We start from the raw sequence: 24,008 nt of genomic DNA, 5'->3' as shown, positions 1-24,008 counted from the left end.
TCTTACTTGGGTGATTGAGCCAAATGGCCTACTACATATCAAAATACGTTAATCATAAAGAGCATACGATACAAATGTGGGATCACAGTTGTCATGATTTTGCAAACACTTTACACCGTTAATATAAACAATGATAGCATGGCGGCATGAAGTACATAAATTCCCAGCAGTAACGCATCCGTGAGCTGCAGAAGATGATGGATAGTGCAGTTCACACCGGAACTGACGTTGAATTGTTCTAAAATCAACTGCTCCAGATGCATCCTGTTTACGAGGATGTGCTGATATTTTGGCCATACAAAAGCATGCTGAAATGCACACTGCATGCACACTGCGACATGCGAATGTAGTACAGCATCATGGTATTTATGGCATTCTGCATTTTCTATACTATGATGCAAATGCAAAACTGCGCGCAAGGTTGTAACCGTTATGTCTTCGATTGATGGATGGCACCACCAATGGTCGATGCGGCAACAGCACCCTTAGCCAATGGTGATGCAAGACAAACCGCCTGGAAGAGGTTAACGATTAAATTGCCGATGTTCATGCTGCCGACCTATGTCCTGCATTAGCTAATGTTAAAGGTGTACCTAAATTGTTATCTTAATTTACTCAAGCGATGGGCCTATTTGTTATTTTTCACCTGTAAGTATGCCTACAATGACAATTGTTGAATAGATGATGATGCAAGGTGTTACCAAGATACATCTTGTAACGGAGAAGGACGACTAGTTACGACATTATATATTTTGTTCGGGTTTGTTTTACCGATTGGCCTTCACTCGCAGAGTAAGTACCCTTAAATCTAATTACTGTTCGTATAGTTTACCTGAATAATTTAATCACTATATAGCCTAATATCGCACAACTGTTCTCTTAGACCTTCATAATATCATGCCTAGCCAGTCATTTCGCTATTATCTTGAATATTAACAATATTATGTCATTTACTTTATAGCCAACATTTATTTCATCATCTGAAATGTAAATATGATAGTATATATGTGATTGAATTCTTCTGCAGCATGGGGCGGGGTCAGGATGGTACACAAGAGGACAAGACCCCACCACAGCCAGTCTCTCGTTTACAGAGCTACTTGCATGGAGGTACCTCCAGCCTGCTCTCCACCCTGCCTACTATAGCTGTATTTCCTGTCTACAAGACCGTTTTCCGGCAACAGCTCCACACCATCTCCATCATCGAGGCGGTGGCACAGTTGAAAAAGGAAGGAGCATTGAAGCTCTACAGGGGGGTGACACCCCCTTTGCTAATGCGAACCCTAAACGGCGCGCTGCTGCATGGCCTCCAAGATACCCTACTCCGTAAGCTCTACTCCTCCTCCTCTGCCAAAGTCGTCCCTCACTCCGCCCTCCCAGCCGTTGCAGGGCTTGCGGCGGGACTGGTGGAGGCCCTGGTTTTCACCCCGTTTGAGCGAGTTCAAAACATGTTGCAGAACGGACAAAACGACCGCAGTCTACCCACGCTGAAGACCGTTCTGGTGCGGCTGAGCTCTGAGGAGCTGGCCTTGGGCTACTACAGAGCCCTTTTGCCCATCATGGCCAGGAACTCTCTGGGCTGCTGCTTCTACTTCGGACTGAAGGGGCCACTGCGAGCGCTGGGCGAGGTGCAGGGGCTCCATCCCACCGCTTCGTCCTTCCTGTCCGGAGCGCTGCCCTCCATGGCCATCAGTTTCTCTCTGTACCCGCTGTCTGTGCTGGTGGCTACTATGCAGGCTGGGGCGGGCGGGCAGGAGGCGGGAACAGTCAGGGCGTGTTGGAGGAAGCTGTGGACGTCACGCCAGCGGAGCTTGGCACTGCTGTACCGAGGAGGTTCGCTGGTCATCCTGCGCTCATGCATCACCTGGGGGATCACCACCGCCATCTACGACCAACAGCAGAAGCGTGCATCGCGATGATGAGAAGAAAGAAACATAATTCTCAGGGAACCTCTCTCTTATGAATCTCACTGCCATTATCTTCACCACTGTAGCCAATGACCTATTTTCGGAATATACCAATAAGACTGTGAGACAGAAGTTGTTAATATATAGATAGATATAATATATCATCGGGAGCTCAAAGCCTTGTCATTATCATTCATTCCAGTTAATTTGAATGAACCAGTTTTTTGTTATAAAAATGAAAGGTACCTTGGTGGTTGTGGGTCAGCTTTACTGTTCTATAATTCTAAAGACCTTTTTAGGATAGTAACGTTCAAGGTGTCTAATTAGGTTAATGTGAGGTGATTTGATTTAATGCTATTGGGGCACCATTGTATGTTTACACATTATAGAAATATTGATATGTAAGAAAGAAACAAATAAATAACCAAATGTTACACATGTAGGATAATTGCCAAACGATAGGTTATCCTGTATTTAAACCAAATAAATATTCTATCCTGTATTTGAGTAACTCTTAATTAGTGCATTGCAATGACCATATATGAATAGAAAGTTACGTAATAAAAATGGGATATTAATCAAGTTCGTGGGTTTCCTATTTGGATTAGGATAATTTAATTGGCATTATAATTTTTAAGACAGACTAGTGCCAATGCACGGTGGCTAATCGCAATTTATTCACGGCATGGATGTCATATCATTTTAGGCCGCTAGATCTTCCCCAAGCTCCATCGATTGTCGGTGCCTTTGATGTACATCAGTCCCTCTTCGCAGTACTCGCAGAGAGACCCAACACAGATAGATTATGTATTCATAACATCATTAACATATGTAGCTTGTATCCATACAATTCAGAAAAAGTGAGGACAGTAAGAGATATGAAGGTCTAATGAGTGTTAAATATCCCGTTAGAAGACCCGTTACGTTTACAGTCTTTTTTTATCCAATAACAATCGACCTATAAATGAACCGCCCAATTGGATCTCGCAGACTGTTTTCTATGTGGGCGTGTAGAAGGGCGTGCTGTCACTATTTAAACGCATGGCTTGGGAAGGATTATTCAGGCGCACTACTTTCGACATCTTTGAAGAAATCACCTCTACATCAGGTAAAAGCCCAAATAACTGTATCCTGATATTTATAACATTATTCATATAGTTGTGGAATGAAGTACGCACTAGGACCGGCACCAGTTAGCTAGGATGTTTTGTGCCCAGAGTTTGAGTTGTTTAAAATGAATAGCCTATTTGTTTGCAAGAACGTAACACCCTTAATTAAAGTCATGTGACCCTTGTCTACACAGCATTGCATGTTGTTTGACGTCTGCTAGATTAATTGTATTTTTAGTCGAGTCAGTGGGAGAAGAACCTTATGTTCACAATTGTGCTGCATTTCAATGCAGCCTAGCTAATATGTCATGGCTACTTGAATTCGAAATCTAGCTGACGTTAGTCTAATCATGACTTGATGATTTCTTATCCGTCCTTCTGTAAGCGTATGCATTCATCTTTTCACGACGTCTTACTTTGGTTCGATGAATAGATAACGTTGACGCACCAAGGTGGCGTAGGTGGTAGTTATGGCTGAGGACGATAGTAATTGGTGAAAAAGGTGCACGTTAACGGCAGTCCCTTAAAAAATAAACATCACTGAAGACCTCGCCCGCTAGACAAACAACTTCATTATCGGGCCTCTCGGTAAATGCATTTCACTGCCTTAACATTTTATGACCTGTAGGCCTATATTTTCTGTGTATTGCATATTCTCGCAGAAGTAGGTAAACGGCCCAATACACCTCAGCCTGACCTCACTCAATAATTCTAATAGTAATATACTCTGGATGCCTGTTTATTGTGTTATCCATGTTTGTTCAACCCAACAGCATGGATCATAAAGCACTGCAAGCAATTATCTTGAGTGTCTCTATTGTATAACCCCTGGTCAGATGGAATTTTTTTTTTTGACTAAGGTGTGTCTTACCTGTATGGGCATGCACATAGCAACATAGGGATGTAACAGTGACGCCCTATCATGTAGTAGCTTGTCTTCTGTTGCCCGTCTCTTGCAGCGTTTTTTTTTTCAACATTCAGTCGGTCTGCGCTTTAATCCAATGGCTATTGTAAGTAAGGGTGAAGACCAACTATAAACACAGTTGGAGTCCTACAAGTAAAAAAGTTTTATTCAAACTACCTTTTTAAATTGGCTTTGTATTCTTTCTGTTCTTCTTCCAACAGCAATCCAGCCAAATCTGAACAGCTATCAACCATGGAAGAAACACTCAATAAAGTGCCATGCTTTGACAAGAGCACACTGAAAAAGTCAGAAACCCAAGAAAAAAACAAACTTCCTACCAAGGAAGGTATGTTCCAAGTATACAAGGAAACTTGACGCATCTTGACGCAGCAACACATTCTACAACATCTTGTACACATCTTTCCCATGCTCACCGTACTGTTTAGAAAGGGTTAACTCCTCTCCTTCCGTGCCGAAGGCCGCTATTATGGCCAAGGGTGGTTGAATTACTGACTGCGTCGTTACTGCTGATACATGCCCAAGTATACCCTGCAGGCAAAACTTGCATAATTGATCCTTGTTTACACCCCGTTAGAAGGAATAAGAGAAAATAAAAGGCACACACCTTCTACACATCAACTGCCTTGAGTTGGAAGGCTTGATTTCAATTGGAATAAACCAGTTGAAGTCGCTCTAATTAAATGATCATTGTTCTTGGGTAACGTAGTAAAAACATTCATTAATTTTAGTCCATTGAGTGAACTTAAGCTGCTTTTGAGGGAGCCCAATGCATGATGTCGGTCACCCCAGCTGCCTGAGCAGTGTCATATTGAAATCAACAATAACGACAAGAAACACTGGAGCTGTTTAGATTGTAACTGACAATGCATGCAATTTTAATCTTCTCAATGATCAGCCACTTTGTTGATCTTGGCCTAAATGCATCAAAGCAGAAATTGGCTCTGACACTTAAAAACGAGGCTGAACTGTAAATGTATGTAAAACTGATCACTTCCATTTTCTATTTCTCACAGAAATTGAGGAAGAAAAGAAGCAAGCTGCAGCAGCTGAAAAATCATGAAGGCCCCCACTATTCAACGACTGCAGTCCGCCAGCCCTTCTTGAGGGACTTGGTTGCCTCAGTGAAACTATAGCCTTGCTGCAACAAATTGGATATCTGCCATGTATTGTAGAAAGGCCCACTGTGTCAGTGGGTATAAATTTGGCCATCAATATTTGTATTAGCTTACTTGCATAAGAAATTTGATTATCAACATTATGACCTGTAAATTGATGCCATGCGGAAGTGTAAACGATGGTGCAGACAAATTAATTCTTTCTGAATAAATCTCAATGTGTCAAACTCTGGTGTTGCTTTTTCTACCATGTTATGAACCTTTTCGTTTTTCGAAGTTGTGCATTGTATTGATTACCAGAAGTCAGACCGTGACATGTTCTAGCTTTTATCTTTCACATATTTGAAGGCATGTGAAACGGCAGATGCCAAAGGCATGGACCATTAATGCACCTTCCCCTTTTTTCCCAGGCAATACAATGCTAACTTGTTTGGGTGAGTGAAGTGTGTCTCAACCTGACTCTTGGCAGTCATGCTTTAAAAGGTGGCTCCATAAACAAACGGCCAGGGTGCGGCCTTGGTTTTAACCAAGTCTGCCTGTGCAAACAGCAGAATTATCAGCTGGATGGTAAACACGGGCCTGGATTTACTTCAGTTTGTACTAGGACAAATTAAAAGGTTCACGGCATGTGCTTTATAAGTCGGCCACTTCCTACTGTAGGCTATAATACACGGTCATTGAAATGTCTTGTCAGTCAAATAAATCTTTTCAGCGTGTTCATACTTGATTGTGGAGCACAATTTTCCCTGAATTTCCCATGTCGTACCCGTTTCAACATGTTCACATTGCAGCATGCAAGCCCTTCGTACAGACATGCTTTTAGGTGTGGCTTTGAGAGCAAATACATGGGTACAAATTAGGAAACCAGTAACCATAGTCTGAGGCCAAGAGGAAATCTGTCTATAGACCAAATTAAACAAGCCCTAACGAAATTGGCCTCCCAGTCCTCACTAAAGTAAAAAATCCCTAATGCTATTTCTCACTGAGGTGAAAACCCCCAACGGCAATGCATTTTCACTGACAATTCCTATAAAAGGTTTTTTTTTGTCTTGATTCTCTGGATCTGCATCTTTTACATTTTATCTTGCATTTATTCTGTAAGCTAAGTAACCGAGTGTTGTACTACAGTTGTCTCCCAAAACTAGTTATACAGGAACTGTTGCTTTCAACACTACTTCCCTTTTATCTCGTGCAACAGAGAGGAGGAAGGCACAGCCATAGACAAACATGAAACGGCAGTTTGGCAAGCACAATATGATTAAGTTCATGCAGACAGAGGCCATAAACAAGAACATCAAGCAGACAGTCGGCCCTTTAGCATACAATAGCCCCTTTAGAACAAACAATACAAATGTAGAATAAAAGATAACCCTGTATTAATCCCAGGGAGAGGCAAATCTGGGAGGGACCACCACAGTGTACAAAATGACTAACGGCAGTACAAAACAGCAGAAGCAAACGTCCTTGTTCGGCGGTATCCTTGTTTCCGCGAATTTGTGTTCAAACTACGCCACCTTGAGTTGCGCATTAAATACCACACCTGGACAAAGACCTGGTATTAGCAATTCGAAAGGCATCCTTCAGAGGGCGCCAAACAACAGTTACAACCCGTAAGTGGGAGGAGCTTAGCACTGCTCTAGGTTTGATGATTGGGCTAACTAATGTCCATCAACAAGCGGGTGAGCAAAACGCTCATGATGGTGAATTCAAGCGATGTGCTTCCTACAGCATCGCAAACAATGGATTAATTGCAGTCATTTCGATGCCTGATCATTCAAAAATCGATTTGCTATTCTGGTAACTATATACGTTGGTGCAAATAGACCGTTAGATCCATGCCACATCTCGGGAATATAATAGTTTAACGAGCGGGCAGGCTTCACCTCACGACAACACGGCTTACTTACCGGTAGGTTTGTTTTGCTACCGCTTGCTTGCTACCTGAACGAACTTAAATACGGATATATCTTATATTCTATCCGATCCGTGCAGCTAAACTACTGCATATTCATTACATGTGGCGAATGACTAGGTTATTGTTGGTGCATAATGCATCGATACTGTCGAAATTGTAAGTATTGATTATTGATTGCTTGGAACTTATTAGTTAACGTTAGCTCATCGTGAACGGCGTGGACACAGGGTCGAGATGTGGTCAAATGGTGCTGCTATATGCGCCTTGTTCGACCTTTAGGTTTTATTACTCTCATTTCACTATATTTGCAATGCTAATTATTGGTTTTGTTATAATTTGCAGATGTGTGTGTGTGTGTGTGTGTGTGTGTGTGTGTGTGTGTGTGTGTGTGTGTGTGTGTGTGGGGGGGGGGGGGGGGGAGGAGAGAGAGAGAGTGTAAATAAGCATCTAATACTCTTCCTTCCTACCCTAGGCTGAAAGCATGGTGGTTCCAGGCAACCCCACTGCGATCCAAAAGCCTGACTGTGGATGCTCCAGTGGCCTCATGGAAAGTTCAGATCCTGGGTTCGAGGAAGAGCAGGACGTAGCAGGGGTGGAGTTGGAGGAGGTGCGCAAGCTACAGGAGCTTGTGCGTAGATTGGAGGTTCAAAACCAGACCCTTCGCAACAGGGGAAGCAAACCCATTCATAACGGCAGCTACAACAATCACTCGGCCAGCAGCAACATCAATGAGAGGCTCTCTTGTGAAGGCGTTAGCCACCCTGACCTCAGGTTGGACCACAGTGGCGAGCTGAGCAGCAGAGAGTTTGAGCTCTCTCCCCCACAGGACACCAGCAGCAGCTACAGCAGTGAGGACATGTCCCCTCTCCCTGGGGCAAGCAGACTGGGGGAAGAAGAAGGGGCAGAAGGTTTTGGGGGTCCATGTATGGGATTCCTGACCTTGCCCTGCAGCAATGGACCAGAGCCAGCCCAGGGGCAACCCCAGACTCCAGAAAGCCCATCTCAGGAGAGTTATGAATCAGAGACTCTCGCCGAGAGTGACTCTGGGGTTGACCAAACCGCCTTGGATGAGTTGGATGTCCTGGATCTAGAAGATGAGTGTGCAGAGGTGGACGATGGAGACAGTTGGTACGTATGGATACATCTAGGCAGGGTCCCTGCTTTTCTTGTGGTCTGCATTGCCCTAACCAATTTGGGTCACATTTTACTTTTGTTATTGTCAATCTCCCCACACGTCGCGATGTAGGCCTATTTTCAGGTTTGCATGATTTTGATCTAATATACATAAATGTATGATTATTACTGAGTGTACAATTCAGTTAAACTAGGCTTATTACAACCATCTAGTTTTGAAACAGTTCTTACCAGAATTTAATTAGTAGGTTTCGATTTAATTGGTAGGATTAGATTTCCTAAAAAGGTCAGTTGCATTACTAATGCTGAATAATCCCCCTTCATTTTGGTTTACACAGAACTAATTTACCGCACACATAGCCTACGCTATGTGTGCATGCTTCCCAATTTACATGCCCTCGAACAAGTACCTTGTAGTCCTCTTTGTGGCTGCTTAAGAAGCTCAGTTGTTGGGTTTAATAGTCCAACCAGTTATGGCATTCTCTGTTTCACATAATTAGCCATACCATATGTGCTTTTCCCGGGTTATCACAGCCACAACAGTAATCCCCGCACGCTGATAATCTGATCCAGGCAGGCGCCAGGACTGGAAGCTGGATTTCGGCTTTCGGACTAATTGTACAGCATGTGATGGGGGGGGGGGGGGGAGCTCAGAGAACAAGGCTGGAGAAGTAACTGAGGAGGAAAATAACCAACTTAGAGAAACTGAAGGATGTTATTTATCACTCGTAGTACCATATTTGTCTGAGACAATTGAAAGAGGTTTCCAAATAGCTAACCAAGTTATGGAAATCTAGTGCAATGTGCCCTACATGTACACCCCATACAAATGTGCATAAGCACACGACACAAGACATCTGAGGATGTTTCTCCACGTCACACGTAAACTCCAAACTTTAGACTGGGACTCCCCTTTGCCCCATTGGGACACGTAACCCGGATATCTGCACTGTCTGCATTGTTGCTTATGCCAGTGGGAGTTGGATGCCTTTTGTGTTTGCCTAATGGGAAGATGAGCATCGGTTGATTTGTCAAGACTCCAGAGCCAATGAGCGCTGGCCTTTTGTGTCCCTTGGCTAAAAGAATCTGCTCACGTGACCTCAAGCTTAAATGTGGCAGTCAGCACAGTGACTGTTTGGTTTCAACGGCCTCTGTACCGCTTGCCTCGCATGACACGAGGCAAGTCTTAGAATGCAAAGCGGGCCGTGCAAACCACCAACCCTGATAGCCCCTCATGGAAGATGGTAGAGCATGGTATTCCACTGTATTTACTCTGTTTTAACCATGGTAACTGTTTTACTCTTTGACGATGTCCCCCTTTTGGTTGTAGATGTGTTTCCTTGATGCGTCTAATTTGCAACTTCACACCATCTTTTATTGTAACACACTCAAATAACCCCAGGGATGATTTTCTTTTCCAGAAACACTGCAGCATTGTAGCTGCTTAATCATGTCAGGGGCATTGTGAGCAGTAAGCCTTTGAGAGGTTCACTGACATTCTCAAGCACAAATTGTTAAAGTGTGACACGGACTGATGGATCGACTTACGTGTTCTCAGCCAAACATGCAGCACAATCCAACCCTCTGACGCAGGAAGTGTTGATAAACACATGGAGGGAAGTGAGGCGTAAGCCGCTTCCCACCCTGTGCCCACATCCCTCCTCATCCCTTTATTCTTCTTCAGTGGCTTCCGCCCTTGTTATTAGTCCAAATACTTTCTCATCATGTTGTGCTCTCGCCCTCCTCTGCTTGTGGTACATGTCTGTCTTCAGGTTGTACGTGTCGCCTAAGAAGCACGTGGCCGAGCCGTGCCCAGAGTCCCCCTTGAAGTGGTGTCGTAGGGTGCTAGACCACCCGAGTCCCGAGACCGAGGTGGCATGCAGGAGCCTGATCAACCGCTTGGACCAGAGTACGCAACCCTAATGTCATATGAGTCTTTCTCAACTTTCGCCAAATCTCCTTTTTCGTGCCCCACAGCATACAAGTTACGGATTTGCATTTAATGCTTAGTTTTTTCAAGGTATTTATAAAATCTTTAGAATGGTTTAGCCCAACTCTTTGTTGGTTTGAATACACAATGGGAATTGTCTTCTTTAAAGTCTTTCAGTGCCTCTACTTTTAGTCAGCCTTATTTACTGCTCACCTCATCAGAGAGAGTCTGTGTCAATAGATGGGTTCAGTCCATACACTAATGTCCCAGGTACCTTACTGTGTTTGTTTGTGATTGATCAGTCACACCCTATTCATTATTTAACCTGGCCGTCTGCTCATTCTGCGTGCACGGTGCGAAACTGGAACAACAAAGCCATTCACATTGCAGCTAAATGACTCTGTGAAGTCATGGGTTAGCTTGAGTTACTCCTCTCCTCCAACCACTCCCTGGCTCAGCTTCATTTAAAATGCTACCATTATGCAGGTGTACGCCTGTGAAACCTGTTTACTTAGCCATCCAATGGTGTGGTGAGGTTGAAAACAGGAAGTTTTGTATCGGGCTTGGGCTCCAATGTTGATACTTTAAATTGCTGGAACTTGTTTTAGTAATCGTACTGTGATTAAGTTATTGTTATTTTTTCGTTCGTCTGAGTTTAACGGCAATGGGAGCTGATCGACTGCATCAGGGGCTAAAAATGTCCTTTCTCTCCTTGTCACTCTGCAGCCTCTCGATGGAAGAATATGTACAGCAGCCCCAGCTCAACAGAGGCGGGCTCGTCAGGCTCCGGCCTGATCTCCCCCGGGTACCACAAATCGACTAACAAATCCCTACTAACCTGTGGCAGCTCAGGTATGGCATGACATTAACACACCTTGCTCTTTGTCGCCTGCGCAGCACTGCACTGTTATTGTCCTTGGGTGTGGTTGTTTTTATCACGGGTAAATGCGTGCAATAAAATGCCTTCTAGACGGATCACAAAGAAAATGATGGACAGGTTGGAGTTCATATTTAATGTGTTGTCCATTCCTCTGTGTTTTGTGTTGCTAATACTGAAGGGTGGAACAGATTTACTGAGCTGGGGCTTTGACATGGGGTACGCTTAAAACACACAATGATTTCACCTTTTTTTAATATTGCATAACTTCCTCACAATGCATTCCTTTTTATTTGTCAAGTCAAAAACAGACTTGTGCTTGCGTTGTGAAAACACTGAGTATGTATTTGCATGAACTTTAAAACGCTTTGCTGGTGGGTGGTGACCCCTGTCTAATGTTGGACTGGTTACATAACCAAAACCTCCCTGGATGTGGACGTTGTCCATAGCAATCTGTCCCAGTGTGAAGGAAGCGGCTGTGGGTCAGACAGACAGATATACAGACAGACAAGCCTGTCTGGAAGTGTTTTGCATACACTTTGGTACAGCATCAACTTTTTGCCGTAGCAGCAGTCAAGCCCTTTGGTATTAATTCCGTTTGACATGTCTAGGAGGCGTGACGTCTGGGGGTTACGTCAGGTATTTGGGCTGGGTTTTATTTATTTATTTAATGTCGGAACAACTCCCAAAAGAAACACTGTGTACGTTGTCCCTTTTTTGAGTTGTGTACGTTTGCAGTCTGTGCCTGCATACAGCGTTGTGCTGCTCTGTCTGCAGGCCTTGTGCGCGTGAACTCCGCTCTGAGCTCTCAGTCGTCCATCGACAGTGAGCTCAGCACGTCAGACGACTCCATCTCCATGGGCTACAAGCTGCAGGATCTGACCGACGTGCAGATCATGGCTCGGCTGCAGGAGGAGAGTGAGTGGAGGAGTTATGTAAATAGTGCCCTGTACACGTGGCGTCACTGTTTTGAGTGTCTGTTCTGAGAAGGGCAGTGCAAGTTCACCACTGGTAAAGAAGCCGTGGGCTAAAACCAAGCACATTTCATGCACTCATTTTCTTAAATGTTTTTTCAATATGCCTCTACCATAATCCTACAATAATTGCATTCTATTCAGCTCGGTTTTCTTTTGGCCTCCGGGTACTTTTGTACAAACGTGTGTGTGTGTGTGTGTGTGTGTGTGTGTGTGTGTGTGTGTGTGTGTGTGTGTGTGTGTGTGTGTGTGTGTGTGTGTGTGTGTGTGTGTGTGTGTGTGTGTGTGTGTGTGTGTGTGTGTGTGTGTGTGTTGGCAGGTCTGCGGCAGGACTACGCCACCAGCTCCACCTCCGTGTCCCGCCGGAGCTCCTCGGCGTCGCTGCAGTCCCTGCGGCGCGGCGGCACCTACAGCGACCAGGAGTTTGACAGCTACAGCCTGGAGGACGAGGAGGAAGCGTACTGCCCCGTCCCCCAGCCCCGCCAGCGGTTCAGCCCGTCTCCCTTGGGCTCCCCGCGGTGCCTGTCCCCCTCCACCTCCAACCACGGCCAGGAGCCCGGCAGCCGTCTCGGGGCGCCGCGCGCTCGGGCGCCCAGGCGCTCGCTTCAGGGCCCTAGCCCGGAGCTTCTCAAATTTGCGAAGAGCGAGGGTAAGCCTTGGTTTGTTGTTCCCCAAACTGCTTCTGGAGGGGTGCAAATTGACCGACCGATCACTGTCAAAAGTACTTTCAAGAAAAGGTGTCCTAATGTTGTGGGGCTATTTACCTAAATGGGTGTGTCTGTGTGTGTGTGTGTGTTTGCAGAGGAGTTAAGACACAGCATGCCCAATCTGGCACCTCGCACAAGCCTACGTTCCCTGGAGGCGGTCAGAAACAGCCGCAGCATGGAGGCTAACCTTCAGAGCTCTGGCAACCGCATGTCCCGCCTAAACCACTCCCCCTCCACAGGTAACCCTACCCTCTTCACCTGGCCTTCTACCTCACTTCTCCTGTGCCTATTGCTCGACCCCCCGCCCCCCCCCCCCCCCTACCTATGTAACATCCCCACCACTTGCCTATCCGCTACAGACTGCTACTCAGTTACATGTGTCACTCTCTCCTTGTACTAAAACCCTTTGTGTGTTTTTAGATACAATTTCTCAAAAAAACACCTCATTGTCTTCCTTCCGATTCATAACCCGAGGACATCTTCAGGTTAACTTTTGCTAACGTAAATATTTGCTCATATTGGTTGCCTCACGAAACCCAATGCTGCCTTCATGCAGGGTGCTGGTTTACTGCCTCTAAGGTACACGGGGTTTCATTACAATGAGGGGTTTGAAAAGGGGAAGAACAGCCTTTACAATGAGCTGTTCTGCATTTATTTTATTTTTTCTGTCAGTATTGTTATAGATTTAGTCATTTTCAGTCTATATTGTGAATAACATTTTATAGGGAAGATGACAGGGGAATATCTTTACGGCTATCATTCGGTAAGTAGAAATGAACGTGTTATGTAATATCGAATTGACGGCTAGGTAAATAGCGAGGATCCCCTTGTAAGGCCTTGACCGTAGCACAGAAGGTATTCCAGTGTACCCATGTGGCAGATGTCTTACCGTAGCCACGCCATATATCCCTGAAGGTATTGCATGCAGTCGACTGCGTGCCAATGGCCAGTCCCCTCTCTCAATGCGCACTCCGGTCAAAGCCATGAACCCTGTGGGCTCCATGACGACCTCACGCCAGCCTACCAGAGGACTGCCAGTGATCCAAGCTGCACCAGCCGGGATGGGCAGGGTCCAGTCTCCGGGCCCGGCCAACGGTGGAGGCTATGTACCCGGGAGACTGTCTGCTGGAACAGGACGGCCGGCGGCCAGCAGGGGGCAGACTGCACCATCCACCAGAAGCAAGCTCGCACAACCTGGCAGGAGGTGATTGCTTTAAGATTGTCTGGTGATTTTGAGATGTATTAAGAAATCTGTGATTCGGATAGCTTGAGTTTGTGTTTCTGAAACATACATTTTGAATAAATAAATATTAATCTGTATAAAAATGTGATGCATTTTGTGAGGAATAAACCTCTAGTGTTCCTTTTAGGCTATGAATACTTAAAACCTTTTGATTAACTGGGTATGACTAAAATAACACATGCATATATTTTCCTTTTTTCAGGTCTTTGGTTACGACTAGAATGATGGATGACTCTTGGAAGGATGGCTGCTACTGATTTCTGTGCTGTTGCAAAAAAAATTAAGATAAGAATTGATGCAAAACCTCTTCGCCTCTCTTGTTCTGGTGCATTCAGAAGTACTGTTATCCCTGAAAATCCACAAAGCTGAACCTGTAGATATGAAGCATCTCTAGTCCTAGCATGAACACCTAGCTCACGTCAAAACTAAACGAAGGTACAAACACATATGAAAACGTCCACATGTTCTAGGGACCAATCCAGAGCTTCCAGAAGAAACTGTGTTGTCGATTTGAATTATTTTTCTATGTGAATTGGAAGAGACTGTTGTAAAAAATGGTAATGTACATTATCCTGTTAATTTAAATGAAGGTATGATTCATATGTCCTGGTTTTGATCACTTGAATTTCACTCGATGAAGGCAATATGGTTTGTGGCATGCATGGTTATACTCCACCCTCACAAAAAGTAGTGTGCAACCTTTGGAATATGATGTAGTAGTTGATATATCCTATAATTCATGCCTTCTGTTGTGATTATCAGTACGTTTTTGCGCAGTTGTATTTTAAATATTCGTTGTAATGGTGATTTTCTCTTTGACATTGTATTGCAACTGTTCTTAGACCACACTGCCCTTATAATCATAAGAAACATATTGTTTTAAAAAAAAGAAACATGTTTGTGCCATGGTGCGTTTCAGCTGCAGCATTCTATTCCTTGTACTCTGAAGTACAATTTGGTACAGCATTTTTACTCAATTACATTTTACTCAATATCTGAAGATGGATCGAGAGTATGGCACTGTAATAAAGACACTGTTAATGCACGAAATCCAAGTGATGTGAAGGGTTTTCACCCTCAGGAGGAGTGCCTGTTATTATTTGAAGCTGTTAGAAAATATTAATAAAGTCATGCCAGAACTCATTATTGTATGTTTTGTTTCCTTCCTTCTATGTATTTTATCATTAGATACTTGCATAGAAAAATAATTGAAGAAAGAAATCAATTTCAGGAAAGACTACATTCTGGGGATTTATAGGCTATGTCGACCCATAATAAAAACCACCAACTCAATGAGCCCAATTTCTAAGAAAATGGCCTGCAGGCCTTGTCGGTGCCCTCCAAGTAAACACATCGTATTCACATGGAATATTATAATTATCAAACTCCTAATTCGGCAATTTTATTCCCCCCCACCTTATTAAACTAAGTTTACATTAATGAAACGATGGCAGCAATGTAACTATGCTCTCCTATGCATGACGCAAATAGTAAGGGATCAGCGGTGAACGAGGCCACGCATTGTCTGCCCCCCGCCCTCCCTTCGGTTGTCAGGAAGCAACCTGATTGGCCGAGGCCTAGCAAAGAGTGGCCGGGGATCCAAAACTGCAGGCCGCACTTAGCTTACCGTTAAAAATAAACCAAAACAATAACAGACATAATTGCGAAGGGGAGATACGCCGATAGACTCAGACGACTTCGTTATCAGGTACAAATATTCTTAATCGATTAAAAGTATATATGGAATTGGGCACCAGGGCCCAGTCGGCCATAGCGGGCCGCTTTCAGACCTCAGCGACAACAACATGGTGGATAATGCAGAACCAGCCGCCGCGGCTAGGTTAGCACGCTAGCTAGCCAGCGTGGAGGGTACTAACGACTAAAACAGCGAAATGCGGGAAACGCAGATCTTGTTTAATGGTTGCATTTATAGTTAATGGTCTTCCTTAAGTGTATGCATTGGACGTTGTCATCGTAGAGTATTGTAATTGCTCATTTGGTACACGTTTGCATTGTGTTATATTAGCATTTTTAGCTAAACAAAATGGCGATGGATTGAACAGTCGTAGCTTCTTGCTAGTTAGCGTTAGTGGGTGGAGGGCGGCTACCGCCCTAGTGTGTTGCATAACGTTTGCAGTGCTTTCATTGGCGGCAATGAATTCTGAGCGCGTGTGTTGTGCGGCATAGTATCCTGGGCACGAACAATAACAACTAATAAAGTGTCTTAACAGCGACTGGCGTGCACTAACCACATTCAGATTACAATAAAACGTGTTTCCCCCCGAAACGCAGACGCCCAGGATCAATGCTGCTGGACTATTGGCATTGATAGACTGGCTTTTCAAAAACTTTGCGCATTCCACACGTTAAAGCGAGTAGTCTCCATATATGTGAGAATGCTGTTTCTCCCTTATGGTTATGAGCACTTAAACGGTGGCGGTATCCCTTTGTCTTGTTTGGCTAATGAGTTCAACCAGCTCCAGGTGCATTGGTCCTCAAGTTAGTGTTGCCTGTAGTGCACCAAGTGGACACCTGATGGAGACAGTAGACATGAATGCTGCATGCTTCTTGTCATTGCTATCCAATATGCTCCTTTTGCATGCGTGGTTTCTAAATTCACACACACTTCAGTCCCTCTTAATAACAGACTGTTTTTAAACGATTCCCCCCAGGTCATACTACTTCAACAACCGTATTGCATATAACTGCACTTTACTGCAGCAAAACATATGTAATAACAACAGCGTTCAGGTTGATATGTTTAGTCTCACAATCACACAATTCTGTAATCAGTGACAATGTTCAACCTTTATGTATCTTGCAGGGTTGCATCCCTGATGGAAGTCAGCTTCCTGTATAACCTATTGGTTGTATTTCACTAAACCTTGGCAGGTAAGTGTCCACTATGTGCAGTGATTAAATCCACATAGGCACACAGGGAAATGTTGAACACGCCATAATGCATTCTGTCATTTTCTTTCAGTGGTTTTCTGGTTGAAAACATGGACCATGGTGGAGGGGTGCTGGAGTTACATACACAGGAGCTGAAGATGCCCCACACGATGATCATGCAAGACTTTGGTAGGTGATGGGTTGGGAAGGCTGATTAATCAATGTATTTATTTGCGATTCTGTATTGGTCGGCCACACTGTTAGACAACATTCTTATCTCCTTCGTCTCCTCTTCACTCTTTCTTGCATTTGCAGTGGCGGGAATAGGGGGTCTGGCTCACATCGACGGGGAGCATATCGTGGTGTCTGTGCCAGAGGGAATGCTTCTCAGCGATGTGATGACAGACGAAGGCATCTTGCTGGAGCACAGCCTTGAGGTGGAGGGCCTGGAGACCCAGGTGGAGGAGGGCCTGGAGACGGAGGTGGTGGAGAGCTTGGAGACCGACGTGGAGGGACTGGAGGCCGAGGTAGTTGACGGTCTGCAGACCCAGATAGTGGAGCTCCAAGCCCAGGTGGTGGATGGACTGGATGGGGAGGTGGAGGTCGAGGGTCTTGAGGTGGAGGACGTCGAGGCCCTGGAAGCCCATGTTGTGGAGGGGCTGGAGGAGGAGGAGGTAGAGGTGGAAGGCATGGAGGCGGAGGAGGTGGAAGGACTCGTGGTCGACGTCGGAGTAGAAAGTCACGAGATCGTCAACGAGGACCTGGTGTCGTCGGAGCACAGCGTCATCATGCCCGATAACATTCTGGGCTCGGAGGTTGCCATAGAGGAGGCTCTGGACCACCACCACCATCACCACCACCACGTCCTGACCTCGCAGCTCATCCAGGACTCGGACCACCACCACCACCATCACCACCACGACATGACGGACCAGGTGTTTGTGGCCGAGCTGCTGTCGGACCACCAGGACAACACGCTGGACCAGCAGCTGGTGTCGGAGGGCGTGATGGTGGCCGACAGGGAGACCATCATCCACGAGGAGCTGCCGGCCGAGTCGGTGGACCTGCAGACCGATGGGGACGACGACGCCCGGAGCAGCTCTGAGGACTACCTCATGATCTCCTGTAAGCCACACAGCTTGCTCGGCGGCCCTGCGTTTCCTCAGACTCACTCAGGCATACGTGCGTGTGATAATGTTGTTGACCGAGTTTTGTTCTTTTCCATCACTGTAGTGGACGAGGTGGGGGAGAAGCTGGACATAGGGGACACGCCTCTGGAGATCAGCACTGAGGTGATGGAGGACAAGGAAGCCAAAGAGCAGGATGAGTCGGAGGTCATCAAGGTCTACATTTTCAAAGCTGAAGCGGACGACGATTTGGGCAAGTGCCCCTAAGAGAAACTTTGATAACATAATAATAATCCTGATCGATCGATTGAAGTTTTTTTCTTTCCTAAAGGTCCAAATGATTTGACATGGAAAGGAGTCGTGACATTAACTCCATTGTTTCTATGGTCTTGCAGGGGGAACCGAGGTGATAACGGAGGACGACTATCAGAACGGGCATCCCGACCCGGAGGCGGCGTCGTCGGGGCGACTCGGCGTCGGCCGCGACAAGATGATCTACATGTCGGTCAAGAACCGGACCAAAGTAGACGACGACGACGACGACGACGACACAGAGGAAGATGACGACGACGACGACGAGGACGACGACGAGAGTGACGAAGACGACGAGGACGACGAAGACATGAGTAAGTAGTCCACGCGATCAAGCCCTGCTGAAGCGCACGCCGCCAGCTTGGGCCACCACCCCATCGTAAATCCCTAGGGCGCTGTTCAACGCACTGTTTCCCCTGACTGTTTGTAGATGAGAGTGACATGGCTGAACAGGTGTATATGGAGGTGGTAGTAGATCAGGAGGAGGAGGCTGCAGCACAGCCAACCGAGCTTCATGACTCCATAAACAACAAGATGTTTGTGCCCGTGTCCTGGGCAAATTCTTATGGTAAAGATGGCAATTTTGTAGCATGACAGTCGCACCGATGGATGGATGCTAGTGTTCAGGGTTCACACCAAAGGACCGCACTCCTCGCCTGGCGTCACCATCTGACGTGTTGTGTGCAGGTAACTGTATCGACGCGGGGAAGAACGGGGGCACCACGCCGTTCCTGCAGATCAGGGACAACATGGGCGCCAACCGCCTCCTCAAGACCAAGACCAAGAAGAAGAAAAAGGGCAATATGCGGCAGTGCCAGACTGGTATGGGCTGCGTATAACACCGCACGCGCACACACGCACACATAATAACAAACATGCATACACACATAACAGGTATTTGATTGATGAATCTTATTATATCAAATGTCCATAACACAAATTTTTAGGGCTCTGCTGGCCAATCATTTAATATTACATGTCAGTAGCAGCGTATTGTCACAGTATTAATAGAGCGTGATACATTTTTCATATCTAATTTCCTATTGTTATTTTTTGATGCAAATAAATAATGGCCCAGCTTTATCGACTGCTCCCCCACACAGGGTCCACAATTAACACCTTCCACCAGCCAATGGCGGAAAATTTTGACGAATCTGCAGGTAAAGAAATTCAGGGTTCCATATTAAAACAATTGCATCTGGGGTATATAGTTTTCCACCATCGCAAGTAGAAAAGCAAGCTTCTAAAAGTTAATTTTGGACCCTCCTCCCATTTTAAACTCGTGCCACTGGAGTCGAGCGAAGCCAAATGTATTTCACAATGTATTTGTTGAACATCCAAGATGGATCTAAAACAGTATAAGAATATTTTGATACATCTTGAATATTCTCTTCAAATTTGGTACCCATCAATGAAGTAAGGCACACGCTTGTTTTGCATGTTTTGCATTTTACAATGATATTATAGTGTACAAGAATTCCCTGTTTACAAGCCAACAGCTTTTCAACATCCGCCCTGTGTCCCCCCCCCCCCCTCGGTTTCCCCAGCCGTCATCATCGGGCCGGACGGTCTGCCGCTGACCGTCTACCCCTGCCACCTCTGCGGGAAGAAGTTCCGCTCCCGGGTCTTCCTGAAGTGCCACATGAAGAACCACCCCGACCACCTGCTGAAGAAGAAGTACCAGTGCACCGACTGCGACTTCACCACCAACAAGAAGGTCAACTTCCACAACCACCTGGAGAGCCACAAGCTGCTCAGCCACCACAGCGAGCGCTCGCCCGAGTACACGGAGTACGCCCGGCGCTACCACGAGTCCAGCCCGCTGGGCTCGGACAAACTCATCGTGAAGGACCGCGAGCCCAAGCTGCACCACTGCAAGCACTGCGCCTACGAGACGGCCGAGCAGGGCCTGCTGAACCGCCACATGCTGGCGTCGCACAGCAAGAACTTTGCCCACGTGTGCGTGGAGTGCGCCAAGGGCTTCCGCCACCCGTCGGAGCTCAAGAAACACATGCGCACGCACACGGGCGAGAAGCCCTACCTGTGCCCGCACTGCGACTTCCGCTGCGCCGACCAGTCCAACCTAAAGACTCACATCAAGAGCAAGCACGGCGCCGACCTGCCCTTCAAGTGCAGCCACTGCCCGCAGGCGTACGCCGACGCGCGCGAGCTGCAGCGGCACATAGAGGTGGTGCAGGGCCACAAGACCCACCAGTGCCCCCACTGCGAGCACAAGAGCACCAACTCCAGCGACCTGAAGCGCCACATCATCTCGGTGCACACCAAGGACTTCCCGCACCAGTGCGACGTGTGCGAGAAGGGCTTCCACCGGCCGTCGGAGCTGAAGAAGCACGCCGAGACGCACAAGGGCAACAAGGTGCACCAGTGCCGCCACTGCAACTTCAACGCGCCCGACACCTTCACCCTGAGCCGCCATATCCTGTCGCTGCACACCAAGGACCTGCCGTTCAAGTGCAAGCGCTGCCGGCGGGGCTTCCGGCACCCGGCGGAGCTGAAGAAGCACATGAAGACGCACAGCGGCCGCAAGGTCTACCAGTGTCAGTTCTGCGAGTACAACAGCACGGACGCTTCGGGCTTCAAGCGCCACGTCATCTCCATCCACACCAAGGACTACCCGCACCGCTGCGACTACTGCACCAAGGGCTTCAGGCGGCCCTCGGAGAAGAGCCAGCACATAGCCCGGCATCACAAAGACATGTTGATGTGAGGTTGTCTCACACACACACACACACACACACACACACACACACACACACACACACACACACACACACACACACACACACACACACACACACACACACACACACACACACACACACACACACACACACACACACGCGCGCGCACACGCACACACTCCTCTCCCCCCCCCAGGAAACGCACCCACTGCTGTTCTCACTCTTAAGGACCAAGGGTTAACGGATGTGGACGGTCATGGGTGGAGATGACGACCGTGACGTAAGACGTTCTCGTTGACCGTTCTGTGTGTTGACGTGAGTCCGACCTCCAAGCTCCCCAACACCCCCTAAAAACAATGCAAGGAAGGGTGAGACTTGGAGATTGTGCAAAGAATAACAGGAGTCAAAAGTAGGGGGACAGCTGTAATTTCTGTCATGTTTTGTTGCAAAAGAATCACATATGTACGTATATATTCAGGGTTTCAAAATTTCTATATTTTTATACCCCTCAGCTGTAATGCTGCAAGAAGACGACTGTGTCCTGTATTATAGAACGTGGTGCTTTGTGAACGTCACGCCAGGTAGACAGTATGGAACAAGTACCGGGGGGACCTGCCTCCCTTCCAGTATATCCCCTCCCCCGATCCCAACCCCCCCCTTAAATAACCAGCTTTTAGCCACACCATTTGTTTTTAACGCCATCATGCCATTGTTCTAGAGGGGCTGGATGATGCTTGCACACAAATGGCTTTGTAACCATGTTTACATGCATAATACAAGGATATTTCACAAATTTACCAGTTGCGCTTCACGTTTTCTGTACACAGTGGTCATGAGTCTGGTTGAACTAATCATGTAGAATGTACATAGCGTTGCAGATGTTTAACGTGTGAGTCCATGTGGTTTTTATAACTGTCACGTGGTGTTTGGGGGAAAGCAGAAATGGAGATGCAATTGATACATTAATGGAATATCCCTTTTTTTTCTGTGAACAGGTTAACAAAGAAAACACATTTATTACACACAAAACCTTTTCCCACAGATCCGTTTTTCGAACATTGTATTCTTGCATCAATGTTTTCATGCTCCCATGGGTTTCACAGTAAGGCCTGACTTCAGAGTCTGAGATGATCTGCTGTGAAGTGGGTGTGTGTGTTAGAGCTGCTGCTGAACGGTGATTGATGGGAAGGACGTGTGCTCGGCAGACTACCTGAGTTGCAATCATGTCCAGTATCGTTGTTCACGCTTAACTCCTCGAGCATTGATTTTAGGCCAATCAGCGAATAATTTCTTCTGTTTGTTTTTTTTATGTTTCACACGCATCAATACCATTAACTGATGAAAGCCCCATGCTTGAGTCAGTAGAAAGCACTTTAATTTTTTTTTCTTTTTGTGTATGAGAAGAAGTATGTGTCGTTCTGGTATAATGGACGATTGTGGATGTGACCAGATGAGAGTGTTTTTGATTGCAATCTCTTGTTCTGATGTTAAAAAAATATATTGTTTTGTTCAAGAAGAGTCTTGTTGCGAGTGAAACCATCTATTGTTCTGTATATGGTTAAGTGATTGGGTTTTGTGTTAATGTTTGTGCTCACTAACATCGGTTCCCAAAGGCCCAGGCCTACCTAACTGAATCCCAAACGGGAGCTATACCCTTTCAACAAAATGGTTGACAAATTGGCATTAGTCTTAAGAGTATGCACATATGCTGTCATCATAAAAAGGAATTGTGGTATATATTAAAGATCCATACATTTGTGTACCTTTTTAGCCTTTTTTTTTTTTTCAGTCTGATTGTGGATAAACTACTGGTGGGGAGGATCCAAAATAAACGATTATCTTTTAATATTTGTCGGTGCCTTTTTTCGATTCCTCGATTATCTTTTTTTATTTATCTGTGCCTTTTCGATTCCTCTAGCAGCTGTTCCTCTCCCCCTTACAGCGTCAGGGTTATCAAGAAGAAGACATGCTGGGTTGGAATAGGAGGGCAACGGTAAAAAGTGAAACTGCAGTACTTAAGATCACAGTGTCATTATGAAGGGACAGCAATTCTATAATTGGAATTTTTGAAGAATTGTTGATAAGGGACCTCCTGTAGAATATTGCACTGTTGGCATTTCATATTGCTAAGTCGAGTCCTTACTCCCTGCTGCCACCTGTCAACATAAGATGTATGAAGCTTTATCCTGGGGGAAATGAAGCTGTATAGAACCAGTTTTGCATTGGCATGGACACTTAATCAGCAAGTCCTTGTCTTCAGCTCCTACAGAATATCACCCATCAATCACACGTTGCAGCGGTCAGCATTGTATGGTGCAGATGCCTTTTTCCCCTGAAAAATATATTTGTGGATTTTTATCTTTGATACAAAGACTGAACGCTGGATGATAATCCCCTGCCCTTCTTTAATCTTGTTTTATAATTGTGGACTGACTGATTGACATCCCCCTAATACATTAGTGTGCTGTTAATTGGGACAGCCATGCACCTATAGAGAACACCTTAATTTACTCAATAATCGTGTTTTTAGGCTCTCCTTATGTTTGCATAATTTGCTATGGGATAATAGTGATTGGATGATCACTATAAAAAATAATGAATAGCATTTGGGCTCCCAGAGAATATTGAAAAGCCTTTTACTACCCCACCCCCCCACCCCCCAACATACCTCGTGGTGTTGTTGCACCTCCAGAGTAAATGGTTGACAAGTCAGTCCACAGCGCAGGATTCCGCAAGAGACCTGTGGGGCCCGCTGGGAAATCAGGACCAGATTGCTCCCAGTCTGACAAATAACAAACAAGACTTGCTGGGCCTGGGCTGCACCGCACTTGGAAGGAGTAAATAAAGGACCATTTCGTCTGTACGTGTACACAGGTTCAATTAAGGCCAGTCCATCAGTTTGGACCTAGTCAACATCATTATTAATTTACAACAAGAGTAATCGTAATTTACGTTAATGCTATAGGCAAACACTAGATGTCACTATTATTCCGTCTCTGGCGTGAAATGGTTTAAAATAAAGATAGCGTTTTTAGTTGTTTTCGTATAGTTGTCGTAAGACTAGAATTTATAGAATTGTAACAGTTCTCCAGGAGGCAAAAAAATCGGAGCAATATTCAATTAGCCTACACGCTTTACA

At 45.8% G+C, this 24,008-nt stretch overlaps 3 protein-coding genes across 5 annotated transcripts; all 3 read left to right on the top strand.

Moving 5' to 3' along the window:
• Positions 1-248: 248 nt before the first annotated feature.
• LOC115552518 (solute carrier family 25 member 53) lies at positions 249-2,489 on the top strand. Its single transcript, XM_030368692.1, has 2 exons — positions 249-792; positions 1,028-2,489. The coding sequence occupies exon 2, from the start codon at positions 1,029-1,031 to the stop codon at positions 1,917-1,919; it is 891 nt and encodes a 296-aa protein (XP_030224552.1). The 5' UTR covers positions 249-792; position 1,028; the 3' UTR covers positions 1,920-2,489.
• Positions 2,490-6,699: 4,210 nt separating this feature from the next.
• Positions 6,700-14,980, top strand: zgc:66447 (SLAIN motif-containing protein-like). The gene is made up of 9 exons (XM_030368689.1): positions 6,700-6,965; positions 7,444-8,099; positions 9,878-10,014; positions 10,762-10,887; positions 11,690-11,830; positions 12,206-12,535; positions 12,689-12,832; positions 13,509-13,797; positions 14,039-14,980. The coding sequence occupies exons 2-9, from the start codon at positions 7,453-7,455 to the stop codon at positions 14,091-14,093; spliced, it is 1,869 nt and encodes a 622-aa protein (XP_030224549.1). The 5' UTR covers positions 6,700-6,965; positions 7,444-7,452; the 3' UTR covers positions 14,094-14,980.
• Positions 14,981-15,346: 366 nt separating this feature from the next.
• On the top strand, positions 15,347-22,715 carry znf711 (zinc finger protein 711). Of its 3 annotated transcripts, XM_030368686.1 has the most exons (10): positions 15,347-15,544; positions 16,661-16,728; positions 16,820-16,917; positions 17,044-17,853; positions 17,962-18,108; positions 18,251-18,481; positions 18,598-18,735; positions 18,855-18,989; positions 19,271-19,327; positions 19,715-22,715. In XM_030368686.1, exons 3-10 carry the CDS (start codon positions 16,839-16,841, stop codon positions 20,893-20,895), a joined length of 2,778 nt encoding a protein of 925 aa, XP_030224546.1. In that variant the 5' UTR covers positions 15,347-15,544; positions 16,661-16,728; positions 16,820-16,838; the 3' UTR covers positions 20,896-22,715. The 3 variants fall into 3 exon arrangements, with proteins under 3 accessions (XP_030224546.1, XP_030224548.1, XP_030224547.1); XM_030368688.1 differs by lacking the exon at positions 18,598-18,735; XM_030368687.1 differs by lacking the exon at positions 19,271-19,327.
• The last annotated feature ends 1,293 nt before the right edge of the window (positions 22,716-24,008 follow it).

Source organism: Gadus morhua, chromosome 10 (genome assembly GCF_902167405.1).
Source record: "Gadus morhua chromosome 10, gadMor3.0, whole genome shotgun sequence".
Lineage (NCBI taxonomy): Eukaryota > Metazoa > Chordata > Actinopteri > Gadiformes > Gadidae > Gadus > Gadus morhua.
Note: the sequence above shows the minus strand (reverse complement) of the source record. Positions and strands in the feature narration are given on the sequence as shown.

Excerpts from the sequence above, each read along its gene's own strand:
- LOC115552518 (XM_030368692.1), top strand. The coding sequence starts at position 1,029 with ATGGGGCGGGGTCAGGATGGTACACAAGAGGACAAGACCCCACCACAG.
- znf711 (XM_030368686.1), top strand. The coding sequence starts at position 16,839 with ATGGACCATGGTGGAGGGGTGCTGGAGTTACATACACAGGAGCTGAAG. Across the intron at positions 18,109-18,250 it reads TGAAGCGGACGACGATTTGG|GGGGAACCGAGGTGATAACG; the intron begins GCAAGTGCCCCT and ends ATGGTCTTGCAG. Across the intron at positions 18,736-18,854 it reads GTCCTGGGCAAATTCTTATG|GTAACTGTATCGACGCGGGG; the intron begins GTAAAGATGGCA and ends TGTTGTGTGCAG.
- zgc:66447 (XM_030368689.1), top strand. The coding sequence starts at position 7,453 with ATGGTGGTTCCAGGCAACCCCACTGCGATCCAAAAGCCTGACTGTGGA. Across the intron at positions 10,015-10,761 it reads GATCAACCGCTTGGACCAGA|CCTCTCGATGGAAGAATATG; the intron begins GTACGCAACCCT and ends GTCACTCTGCAG. Across the intron at positions 13,798-14,038 it reads CTCGCACAACCTGGCAGGAG|GTCTTTGGTTACGACTAGAA; the intron begins GTGATTGCTTTA and ends TCCTTTTTTCAG.